Here is a 13,688-nt window from a genome sequence, read left to right as displayed (position 1 = left end):
AGAAGTAAGCATACAATCACATTTTTATTTTTCTATCTTCCTGAAACACAAAGGAAGCAGAGTATAATGATAAAGAGCTCTAGCTCTTTATTGACTATTAAATTGAATTCCAGCTCTACCACTAACAGTATGATACTGGGCAAATTACTTGACCTCTCCATGTCTTAGTAATGGCATCTACCAAGAATTAAATGTGATAGAATATAGGTACTTTGTCCAATGCTATGCACTTAAGCACATTATAAATTCAATTCTAGAATTTTATATTGCTTCCCCCCCCAAAAAAACTAGGGGGAAAATACATGATTGCTTAAAAATATATATATAAATACAAACGAATATGCTCACACAATAAAAAAAACAGTTGCAGTTTGGTATATAGCTTTCTAAATCTTTCTCTGGATGTCAACTAACTTGAGATAGCTCTCACTTTTAAAAAATAAAAGACACTTTCCAAGTGGCTCTTCATATGAGTCCTAAAGACTAACTAGAACAATAGCTCTTGCCAGAATCATCTAGGATACTTATTAAAACCTTGATTCCCAGCCTTTACCTCAAGGGATGCTCCAGAATGTGGTCTAAAATGTGGTCCATGGTCTACATTTTGAGAAAGCCATGCCACAAGCACAACAAGGGGACTACACACTTCTTCTATCCTAGAGTCTCCCACCCGTCTGTCAGTTTGTCATACTGTGGTGACTTGCATGTTGTTATGATCCTTCAAGCTATGCCACAGGAATTCAAAATACCATCAGGGTGACCCACTGTGGACAGGTTTCAGTGGCACTTTTAACATTAAGACAGACCAGGAAGAAAGGCCTCGTGATCTACTTCCAAAAATTAGCCAGTGAAAACCCTATCAATCACAACGAAGTATTACCCAATGTAACGCTGGAAGGTGAGCCTCCCAGGTTGGAAGGCACTGAAAATACACAGTGGGCTCAACAACAGACTGGAGCACGCCAACAACTGTGAAGATAGTACAAGACTGGGCAGCATTTCATTCTGTTGTACGTGGGGTTCCTATGAGTTGGAGCTGACTCCACGGCAGCAAATAAAGCTAACAACAGCAGCAACACATCCTACGGTATGTAAATAAGTTAAAGAACCCAAGCTATTAATTCACCAAGCTACTAAATTTATTTGATGAAAGGCCATCACTTCATTATTCAAATGGACTTTTTTCTTATTCTTGTTTCTAGTTGCCCAGGGTCTCTTTTATTCCCAGTATTACCATAAAGCTTTGCTCCAAAAGCCATACTTCAAAGAATGACTCCCTCTGCACCCACCAAAAGTTAAATAGATTTTGTAAAAGAACTCATATACTGTGTTTCTCTTCCATTCACAAGTAGCACAAGTCAGACACAGTCAAAAGTGCAATCTTGACCACCATTCTACTTTTTAAAATTTTATTTACTAAATAGGTACTCAATACTATTTAAGTAATGACCTCAGCAACAATTCTTATAACTTGTATGTGTATATGTACCCATGCACATGCCTGGGGGGTGGTAGGGGCAGAACAGAACAACACAATTAGAGTAAAGTCTCATTTATAAGTTAAATTTTTACATCTGAGAAGGACCTTACAGAAAGATCCAATCAAATCTCCTAATGTTACAGATGAGTACTTCTTTTTTTCTTTAAATTGTAAAGTAAGACAGACTTTTCATCAATTCAAAACAGAATTTCCATCACCTAAACTTACTTCTCCCAATAAACTACTGTTTCTAAACAGGTCTCTTTCTATGAAACATGAATTATTCAGAAAGGAATTTTAACACACACAATATCAGATTAATTTAGTAGTATTTCTGGGATGCAATATTTTCATTAGGAAAAAAATGTTTTACCTTGCTTGACAGAGGGATTAAATAATGACATTGCATCTTCTTCATGTGATAGCACTGTTACACTAGATGTTCCATCTTCTACCTGCAAACAATATTACCTATTAGGCTAAAATATGTAATTTATCAATAACAAAATCTACCAATTATTGAGTAGCTATTATGCATCTAGCATTCTACTAAGCATTCTACATACATTAACACTCATTCTCACTATTAATCTAAGATAAAGTAAGTAGTAGTTCTCCTATCTTACACACAAGGGTGGCATAGTGCCTAAGGCATTTGACTGCTAACCAGAAGGCTGGTGGTTCAAATCCACCAGCCACTCCTTTGAAGGAAGACTGGGCAATCTACTTCTGTATGATACTTGCCTTGGAAACCCAAGGAGAGGTCACTATGAGTCAGATTGACTCGACAGCAGTGAGTTTGGTTTGGTTTGGAAACTTAATCTGCCCTAAAAAATATAGATGAGAAGTACTGGGAGCTAGGACTGCAACCTAAATCTGTCAAATTCCAAACCCCATGTTGTTTCTACTAAACCTGCTGCCTTCCCAGCTACTTCTGCTTTTCTATTTATAAAAGGACAAAATTTCAAGTACCTGACACATAGTAGTGCTAATAAAATTTTGTGAAATGAATTCTTTGTACTAAGCAAATTACTGAGTCCTCTTTATAATTTTATTGCTTTTTATTTTTGTATTTTCTATAAAATTATTATTTAGCTGAGTTTTCTAGTTAATAGATTCTCAAAGATTTGATTTTTAAAATTTTAAATAAATATACCAAGTCCTAAATTTTATTAGTATAACTTGTTAACTGTTAAGGGCATTGTAAGTTTCTGAATCACATATTCAAAAATACTATGTTTTTATAAACTCATTAATGAATATTTTATCTTTGGAAATGACAGCGTATTTTAACTATCAAATAGTCTACCTAAAAGACCTTATTTCAATTATAACTGAAGTTAATATACTCTTTTCTCCAACCCAGGAGTTTTTTAAGTAAACAACAAAGATCTTTCCATTACCAGTTATAATTTAAACTACATATAAACTTTTAAATTTTGCACCATGTGTCTCATTTACCTATTCAAACAAATGTTTTATGAATTCTATTTTAATAAAACAAAAAAAGAGAGATAAATGTGATATTACATGCAGTGTTACAAAATCACGAGTGACCCTTTGGTGTACACTTTGATTTCTCTTACCTTGTGTTTCTTTCCAGCTTCTCTCTCACTATTTTGTCTTTCTTTCTTATCAGGAAAAAGGAATTCCTCATCTCCTTCAACAAACGCATATGGATCAATTTTAGGCTCTTGTTCTGCATCAGATGCTATTGCTGAAAGATACTGATTTTTACTTTGATACTGCCGCACTAGTTCATCAGAAACTTTTACATGTCTGTTACATTGCACCATTAACCTGCACAAAAAAAACATTATTAGAAAATTATATTCATTCTGTATAAAAGCATAAAAAATTTCCCAAAAGCCTTGAGTATCATGAGGTTTTTACAATTATTTAGGGGTTATCAAACCTGAAACTTCTCATTTACAAAAAACTGAAGCATATGGAGGTTATGACTTACTGAAGTCATACCTTTAGCAAGAGAGAAATGATACTTAATCTAAGTCTATTATGTACATTCTCTTTCTGCCAAAATATGCTATCTTTTGGTAATCCACTGTGTTTTCAAGCATACTAATCTGTCCAAAGCCTTCAATGGAAAAACTAAACCAAACCCACTTCTACTGAATCAATTCTGACTCTCAGTGACACTACAGGACAGAGCACAACTGCCCCACAGATTTCTAAGGCTATAAATCTTGACAGAAGCAGACAGCCTCATCTTTCTCCCATGAAGTGGCTGGTGGGTTCAAATCAATGACCTTTTGGTTAACAGCCAAATGCTTTAAGCACTATACCACAAGAGCTCCATTCAACAGGTCCCAAAACTAAACCCATTTCCAGAGTCAATTCCAACTCATAGCAACCCTATAGGATAAAGTCAAACTGTCCCACAGGGTTTCTAAGGCTATAAATCTTTATGGAAGCAGACTGCCTCATTCTTCTCCCTTGGAGCAGCTGTTGGGTTTGAACTACCAACCTTTTGGTAGCCATCTAACCACTGAATCACCAGAGCCCCTTCCATTCAATAGAAGGGGCTCTAAAATCTAAACTGTTCCAGGACAGTGGTTCTCAAAGTGTGAGCTATATAGCGAAACTAGAGCACTTACTATTTTCTTTTTTGGGGGGGGGAGCTCTGGTAGCATAGTGCCTAAGGCACTTTACTGCTAATCAGAAGGCTGGCGGTTCAAACCCATCAGCCACTCCTTGGAAGGTTGGGCAACCTACTTCTGTAGTGATAATGCCTCGGCAACCCAAGGAGAGGTCGCTATGAGTCAGGTCCGACTCAACAGCACATTAACAACAACAATAATGACAGAGTACTTTTTAAAGTATTAGTGTTAACACTCATATACTTGAAGTGATTTTCTTACTGCCATGAGTGGATATAAGTTATAATTTCTTAAAGGTCTGGTTTGTGCTCCACAAAAATATTATTATTATTAATTCTGGCAAGATGTTTCATAATGGCAAAGTGAAAAGTGAGTCAAAGTACCCCAAATTTTTTTCTTTAATCACACTGGAAAAATCAATTTTTATATTATCAGCTTTCTAGTTCAACACAGCAACTACTCTTCCCCAAAATAATCAATAAAACAATGTAAGAGGACAGAACAAGAGAAGACAGTAACAGTGAAGTCAGAAAGATGAACTAGCAGAAACTGACTTGGACCAGATGAAGCTGAAAGGTAAGGCTGAGGAAGAGACACCAACAAGAAGTATGCCCATGTGCACACAAAACCAAGAAAAACTAAATTCATTGTTTGTCAAGACAAATTCCAACTCACAGCAACACTACAGGACAGAGAAGTGCCCCATATGGTTTCCAAAGTGGTAAATCTTTATGGAAGCAGACTGCCACATCTTTCTCCTGCAGAGTGGCTGACAGGTTTGAACTTTCGGTTAGCTGCTGAGTTCTTAACCCCTGCACCATCAGGGCTTCTCTAATTTGTGTCATAGAACCCTGAAAAGGATCAAGACTTTTATACCTCTAAAGACCAGAGTGCTCAGTGAGAACAATCAGTTTTTTGTTCGTACAAGACACTTTTAGACTCCCAAATTCCTCCTCTCAGGTTTAAAAGGCTGAGGTATCCATGCTACCGGCACAGTGGCAGTCAAGTGTCTAAGTCAGATTATGTTCAAAATCTTGCAATGGCTGTTAAAATAAAATCCTGAGCCTTACATGATCTGGTTCCTCTTTTCCTCTCTAATTTCATCGTCTACTATTCTACTCTGCTTCCAATGGCCTCCTGATGTTCCTCAAATAGGCTGACACACTTCTGGCTGTTCCTTTTGTTTGAACATTCTTCCTCCAAATATCTACATGGCCAACTCCCTCACTTCCTACAAGACTTTGCTTAAATGTCACTTTCTCTATGACACTTCATCCAGATAACTCTATTTAAAACTCCAGTACCCATCTGCCTCAGCACTGATCCTCCTTACCCTGCCACTTCTTTTTGTCCATAGCACTTTATACGTTCATAGTTGACTGTCACTCTCACTAGAATATTAATAAGCCCCTCAAGGGCAAAGATGTTACCTTTGTTCATTTAATTATTCCAAATGCTAGAACAGTGCCTGGCACAAAATATGTATTTTGTTAAACAAATAAATGACCTCTAAAAGCCACACAAGACTGAGATTTTTTGCATAAGTAACCTTAAAATATATTATACTTTGAAATAAACCATTTCTACACATTAGAAAGTAAAACTGCTGCCACTGCTTATGTGTCACAGGTACTTACAAAACTAAAACGAGATGTTAAGATTTGAAAACAATGAAGGGATTCGTCAGATTGTAAATTCAATCGGGGACAAGGGTATCATTTTATTATCTATTCACTACTGCCTAGCACAAGAAGGCACTCTATAAGGGTAAAACAGAGGGCATCTAAAAGTAAAACCAGTGTTTTCTAAACATGGTATGAAATGTTCCAAAATGTCGTCATAATTGGTATGTCTCATCACCAAAAATAAGTATCAACTCTACAAAAACTTTATTCCATGGGAACACAGTGCTAATACACCTGTTAATGGGATATGCTTCATAATGAAATATTAGAATAGTTCTGTTTTTGTAAACAGAGAAACATTCATTTCTAAGAATAGCTTTAGACCCTAAGTAGCTAAATTATCTATCAAATATTAATCAAAATAAATCTTTTCAAAGTAGTTATTTGTATATATTTCAATAATTATTGTATGACTTAATTGTTTAATACTTATAAAAACCTCATGAAGTAGGAAATACAGGGTATTCTCTCTGATGTGATGTGGAAATTATGTAGAAACAATTGGTTTGCCAAGATCACATAGTAGCAAAGTTAGAGCTGGAAAGATTTTAAGCACGCATGTTCAAATAACTAATCATGGTGAGGAAGTACAATAATTCCCTTCACCCCTATCCTGAAAGAAACTACTACTTTGTGTAGCAGTGAATAAAACAAGTGTTTTTCATATTAAGTTGTCTTCTCCAGGAGAAATATAAAAACTGCCACAGTTTACATACGTAGGTGCTAAACTACTGTGCAGTAATATTATTAAAAAAGGACCAATCCTACTGCACAAGGAGTAAGAATGAGTAAAGCAAATGCATTGCCTAAAGATCAACTTTTCATTATTTTATTGAATAGTTCTCACAAACACTGGGATATGCAAATAATTTAAATATAGGTGATAATATCAAGAGTATCAAGTCACAATAAATAAAAAACTATTTACATTACACATCCTTCTAATTTAAAGTTGATAAAATAAAAAGTGATTTTTAAGAGATGCCAGATGAAAAACTCAAGTTACCCTTTCATCACTATCCAATTACACAGTATACATGTAATTTTGTGTATAGGAATATCTATCTCTCCTTTCCTAAAGAAACCTTCACATATAGCCAAACAGTTAACTTCAGATATTGTTTCAATTGGATATAACACTAATCACAGTACCAACTGGGAGAAGAGAAAAGTACAGCCATGAACAGGAAGCTTGGCAAAGTCCAAAGCAAATTAAAATTACTTTTATGTTACTTACTATTTGTATCTCCTCCTCCTCACTATGACTACAATAACATATTATTCTGAAATGCACTCAGAGGAAATTTAACATGGCTTATGGCATCAAATGCATTGCAATAAAATTCTTCTAGAGGCATGATTTAACAGTATTTTAGGACTGGCAATTATAGGAGGAGATAAGCTACAAAAGGAATGTTAAGGAACAAATAAACTCAAGTATTAACTGGAATATAAATAGTTCCCTCTCCTAAGCATCAGACACGATTCCAACAAACTCCCTGATGGAATCTCTAAAAGTAGAGACCGTAAACTGAGTTCCCATTTTTATAATACACATTTATTATAGGTACATAGTTTTAAAAGAAGTCACATAGTATAGAAAGGCGTAACTGAGAAGTACAAGTTTCCCAGTCCTTCTCCTTCAAGATAATACAAAATACAAGTTTATATCCATTGTGGTTTAAGAAGTACATATACCATCATATATGTATAAAACCAAAAAATCAAACTCACTGCCATCAAGTCGATTCTGACTCACAGCAACCTCCATTGAGTTTCCATGATGGTAAATCTTTATGGAAGCAGATTGCCCCATCTTCCTTCCACGAAGCGGGTGGTGGTTTGAAACACCAACCTTCTGGTTAGCTGTCAAATGCCTTAGGCACTGTACCACCGGAGCTGCTTTCATATGTATAAAAAACTCAAACCAAATTCACTGCCCTTGAGTCAACCCCAACTCACAGCAACCTCTCCTTGGGTTTCTGAGGCAGTATCTCTATGGAAGTAGACTGCCCAATCTTCCTTCAGAGGAATGGTTGATGGGTTTCAACTGCCAGCCTTCTGGTTAGCAGCCAAATGCCTTAGGCACTACTCTACCAGAGTTCCCTTGTATATGTCTACATACACCTTATCCCTAAACTATAATGTATCTAGTGATCTTTCAATATCATCCAACAGATTCCCTTTGTTTTTTAAATGGATGTATCATTAATTAGCCAGGTCTTACTTACTGAGTAGACCTTACTTTCATTAAGTACACTAATAGCTACTTCAAGGTAGTTGTATTTTATAAAAATTATTTTAAAAAAATTAATAAAATCTAAGCTTGGTAAGATTTAGTACAAAGAGAATAAAAGGGGGATAGTGGTAAAGAAACCTTCAAACCTATTCTTCCTCAAACCTACTGTTCTTATTAAGTTTAAGAACTCTCTATAGGTTTTTCAAACCTATTCTTCCTTCCCTTACTTTACTATTTAATTGGTTGTGAAGTTCTTTAACATCCTTGTTTATAACATCCTCCTTTATAACATCCACACATGTTGCTAATTTCCTAGTGTGGGCTTATGTATCACCTCTTTTGCCTGAGCTATTCAAAAAGTTCAAACTGATCTCATTTTATACACAAGTGTCTCTTCATTTCAACCAATCCTTCAATAATGCTACTTGGTTAATTTTTCCAAAATCCCTGATTTCCAGAGCATTTTTATTTCATTTGTCTCAGAGAAGTTGGAGTAGTTTTCCTATCACTTCAAGAATAAAATAGTATACTGCAGTTCTGTTATATAGCCCTACAACCACTTTTCAGGTCTCATTTCTCATCATGACACACCAAACTTCTAAGCAGGACTCCTCTAATCTATTCATACCAAGCTCCATTAACTTCTGGTTCTCGACAAATGGAATTAAACTATTCCCCACTCTGTGGCTGTGTCTCTATTGTATTTTATACATACCTCAACCAGTTAATTTATTATGTTTGTTTTTCCATTAAAATACATTTTCATTCAGGGCCAGGGCCCAATATAAAGAAAACTTTAGTTTTATTCAAATTGATAAAGAAAATGCATCTTTGAAAAATACAAATTAAAAAGACAAACTTTGTAAGAAAGAAGGAAAAAATGCAGACAACTTGGAACAGCCTTCTAATTAACTTCATTAAAATCCACTGCTACACATTTAAATAAATTTTGAAAATCAAAGCATGGAAAAAGAAATTTACAACAACTGGTAGTATGAATTCACAAAGTTATTTATGTAAGATAAACTAGGTTTCTGAAAGTATTACTCTATGAGTACAAAAGTGTTCAATCATATTACATCTTTAAAACTTATAGAGTACCTCTATAAAGAATTGTAGGTGGTTCAAATGTCATCAAGAGAGCATAGTAACATTTCTTAGAGTTTATTTTAATGATAGAGATCTCATTTGACTTTGTCAATTTCCTTAAGGAGGTGGCTATTCTTTTAATCCTCATGATAACCTATTTCAAGCAGTATTAATAGCAACTACAAAAAGTTGAAGTTTGAGTCCACCCAGTGGCACCTTGGAAGAAAGGTCAGGCTTTCTGAAAAATGAGTCATTGGAAACCCTGTGGAGAATAGTTCCACTCTGACACACATGGGGTTGCCATGAGTTGGAATACTGAAGGCAACCTGAACTAGAAATGAAACCTGAATTACTAAGTTATTTCTACAAGATCCTTTTCAGTCTGTAAAAGAAAAGAAAACTTTTTTGTTAGTGTAACACAAACACTGAATACTATGCCAAGTACTTCAGTGTGGCATGAAGGAACTAACTGGTATGGGTGATATCCTCAATAAAACTTATCAAGAAACAAATTGATCTATCCAATTTAATAACTATATTCTAAATTTCTAAATTATTCCTAACATTAGAACACATGGAAAATATTAATATACTGGGCCAGATCACTCTTGGATATAAGTGAAGTCCGGTACACTGTAGGATATTTGGCAGTTATCTCTGGCCTATACCCACCAGATGCCAGAAGCACCCCTCCAGTTACGACAACTAAAAATGTCTGTTGACAAAAATGTCTACAAACATTTTTGCCAAATTTCACCTGAGGGTGGGAAGATGGGACATTGCCTTTAGGTCAAAACTAAACATTGCCTTAGAACATTAACTCCAAGAAAAGGAAAAGAAACCTGCAGATGATTAAAACATAAACAAAAAACTTCTGAACTACCAAGTAATGACATTCCATAAATGTTTTTTAGTTTATCAGCTAAGCCTCTGATGGTTGACATTTTATGATATCTATCATATCTAATCTATTAATACATTATAAAAATAAGGTTTATGGTTTACATCTATAAGTGAATTATGATACAAAATGCATTTTACTAAATAGCATAACCAAAACAATATTCACATGAGACACAGAATTAAAAACTCTTTTATTCAATCTTTTTCTTTCCTTTTATGATGTGGAAAAAATGGTGACCAGGAACAGGTAGAAATGTTATTTGCTTAACTTAATCATGACCCAGCACCACTCTCTTTCTACACTGAGTTTCTTCCTTCTCAATTCTTATTCACTGAGAAAAATGTCAAATAATTTTAGACTAGACTCTAAGGTTAAGTTGTATTACTTACAGATGCTTTGTTTTACTTATAGATGCTCATGCACACACACTTAAAATATGGCTAGAATTTTTGGATCTTCCAACTATAATATGCCCCTAAAATCTCACTTTTGAAGTTTTTAAAATCAGAGTTTTATCATCAACATTTTTACATACATTAAATAATTAGAAAGAAAACAAGAAAACATTAAGTAATCTACGGGCATACTGTTATTTCATTCATCTGAAGTATCTGCTGAATGTCTACTACGTGAATGTTCCAAGCGTGGATGTAAGTGTTTATGTGGGCAGTGAAACAGTACTGAAGGAATAAATGAGACAGAATCTTTGCCCTGATAGAGCTTACATTCTGATAGGAAAAAGACTATTGTCTAATTTCAGATAATGATATATGTTATGGAGAAAATAAAAGTAGTACATGTGATAGGCAGTGCTTTAGGGAGTGAGGAGAGGCAATAGTTTAGGGAAGATAATCAAGGAACTCCCCCTAAGAATGTAACTTTTGAACAGGACTGAATGATAAGAAGACCTGAGCTGTGTCTTACCCTTCCTCTGTAATGCAACTCCAATAGCGAAAAGGAATGAGTTTGGCTTTTTCAAGCAATAGAAGAAAGCTGTTGTAGCTTACCAGGAAGTAAACAGGAGAGTAGTAGATAAGGGTGGAGAGCTAGGTAGGTATAACACTGTGTAGTCTTACATATCAGGAGAAAGATTTGGATTTTATTCTAAATGTAAAAGGAAACCATTAGAGGATTTAAGCAAATGAGTAAAATTATTTCGCTTTCAGTGGTACGGTATGTATTAGTATGTTATTGCTATGCAGAATATGGAGTGGTACAGTATCAAGGAAACTAACAATAATTTCAAGCAAAGCTGAGCCTGGCTTAGAGTTTATATTATTTTCAGCACAGATAAGATTAAGATCTTTTAAGACTTATTCCCAAGACATTATTTTATTTGCTTTCAAGAGACCCAGTGATTATTAAGTAATCATCTCCATAATCAAAAAGTGTCTTGAAATCCCCAAATTTCAAATCTAGATTTAAAAATATGTGTGTGTGTGTATACACACACACACACATATATTAGAATACTTTTAGATTTAAGGTGCTAGTCGAAACACATGCTAATGAAATAGTAATAAAGGAATTTTAAAGAGAATTCATATTTAACAGCAGAGGGAAAAATGACAGACTATAAATGGACCAGATATTTCAATAAACCTCAGAGAGCTCAAAATTAGATGAAACACAGTAGAGAAAGTTCACAGCCTACAATACACAAGAGGGGGCTGTAGCCAAACTATAGAAACAACAGAAGAGGAAAGAGCAATCTGGACCTAAACCTCTGAACAGAAATGAGAAAAAGGAAGATTCATTTTCTAAGAAAACTTCATATACCTAGTGAAAACAAGGATCTGGCATCCTCTTTATTCTGGCATTTGAGAAACCCTAACTCCCAATTCCCTGTCCAGTTACTATGATGTGAAGTAACTCACACTGAAACACAGTATATACTAAAACATTTGAGTAAAACTTGCCAATCAACCAGCTCTGCCTATATACACAAAATTTCCAATCAGCCCATCTATTCACTGAATCTAAAATGTGTATAGACAAATATTACCTTTAATATGATGAAAAAGAAGTACAGTAAAGAGGAAGACAGAAATAAAGCAAGTAATTCCAGAAAAACAACAAAAAATCCACAGCACTTAAATAAAAAAAGGCGGCAATTAAAAAAAAAAAAAATCAATGTTCAGAAATTAAAAAGAAATGAAAGTTAAGAATTTAAGGAAAGTGCTGGAAGGAAGTTGAGAAATCCCCTCATAAACAGAGCAAGAAAGATACGTAGCAAACAAAGAAGTTCAACATCTCAATCATAGAGGAGAAAATATTATTCAAAAAAAGAGAATAACCCAAGGGCAAGACACAAAAAAGACTTCATACTGAATGAGATCTTCAAGTGCCCAACACAAGAAATTTCATAATTCTAAAGCTAAACAGAAAATCCTAAAAGCTTTATGGGGGGTTAAGAAACCACATTAAAAAAAAAAAAAAAAAAGTGAGAGACAATGAGATTGGTCTTACATATTTCATCTGAAGCACTAGAAAACAACAGTAAAGCAATTTTGAGGGAAAATGATCCTCAACTATGAAGTCAATAAACAGGCAAATCAATCCAAGTATGAGGGCAAAAAAAATCAAGTTATTTTCAGACATGCAGGGATGTCAAGTTTATCTCCCATGCACACTTTCTGACAGAATTAAAGATGCATCTGAACAAAATTAGGCCAAAACCTAAAAGTAAATAACCATTATAAGAAATGGTAATACTGATTTAGGAAACTATTAAAATGAAGTCTTAAGAAAACTGGAAACAAGTCTATAAAGTAACTGGTCCATATTAGAACAGAATGCCTTGAGAAGAAAGAAATTCCACCTCAGAATTAGAATGAGCTAAAAGCTAGAATCTATCACTATTTAAAAATATAAATATAAATCAGTAATTGAAAATGTGACATTATAAATAAAAATAAAGTCTAAGGCATTATTTCACCAGTGACATTTAGGCAACACCAAACTAATTTACTGACAACAAACTGACAGAGAGGAAATGTAAGCTTTGTATACTACTTGGCCATGCACTGATAGACAGTTCTAATGAGCATGATGATGATTTGTTGGTTAATTTTCACCTTTTAGAAAAACCAATAAAGAATGCAAAAGAACTATGGGATGGGATGTAAATGTAATCATAACAACACTGACATTAAAGACAGAAATCATACCACCCTGAATAAACTCAATCTCATCTGATCTCAGAAGCTAAGCAAGGTCAGGCCTGATTAGTACTTAGATGGGAGACCTGAAAAAAACCTAGTTCTACCCAAAAAAACAAACTCACTACCACTGAGCTGACTCCAGCTCACAGCAACCCACACAGGATTTCCTTCACCAGCACCACCACCACTCTTTACAGAAGTAGATTGCCTCATTTTCCTGTGATTTATGATTTTCTCCCCAAGATTATAACAGTCCATTCTCTCTTGCAATTCTCTTGACTTCCTCACCATTTAGAAGCTCTGTAACTACACAGTATTTTCCCTCTTTTTGGTTTGTAGTTGTCCTCACTTGCCAATTGATGTCTCCGGTTCCCTGCTTACAATCCTGTAAGCTTATTTTACTTTGGATATGTCCATGGCTGTGGTTTCTGGGTTATGTCATCTTGTGTATTAATAGTCGGTTATTATTTGCTATTTTTGGTTCTTTGTTCAAAGGACTCCCTTTAGTA

General features: G+C 34.7%; 1 protein-coding gene across 1 annotated transcript in view; it reads right to left on the bottom strand.

The window, feature by feature from the left end:
• The window catches only part of MED13 (mediator complex subunit 13), a 132,645-nt gene that overhangs the window by 47,863 nt on the left and 71,094 nt on the right, over positions 1-13,688 (bottom strand). The window contains exons 10-11 of the mRNA XM_007947872.2: positions 3,067-3,280; positions 1,854-1,935 (exon numbers count right to left, since the gene is read on the bottom strand). Of these exons, the coding sequence (XP_007946063.1) occupies positions 1,854-1,935; positions 3,067-3,280 (296 nt within the window). The remainder of the gene's footprint in view (positions 1-1,853; positions 1,936-3,066; positions 3,281-13,688) is intronic.

Source organism: Orycteropus afer, unplaced genomic scaffold, assembly GCF_000298275.1.
Source record: "Orycteropus afer afer isolate SDZICR_OR568_19922 unplaced genomic scaffold, OryAfe1.0 scaffold00196, whole genome shotgun sequence".
In the NCBI taxonomy this organism is placed as follows: Eukaryota; Metazoa; Chordata; class Mammalia; order Tubulidentata; family Orycteropodidae; genus Orycteropus; species Orycteropus afer.
The sequence above is the reverse complement of the archived record's forward strand: the minus strand, read 5'-3'. Positions and strand labels throughout refer to the sequence as shown.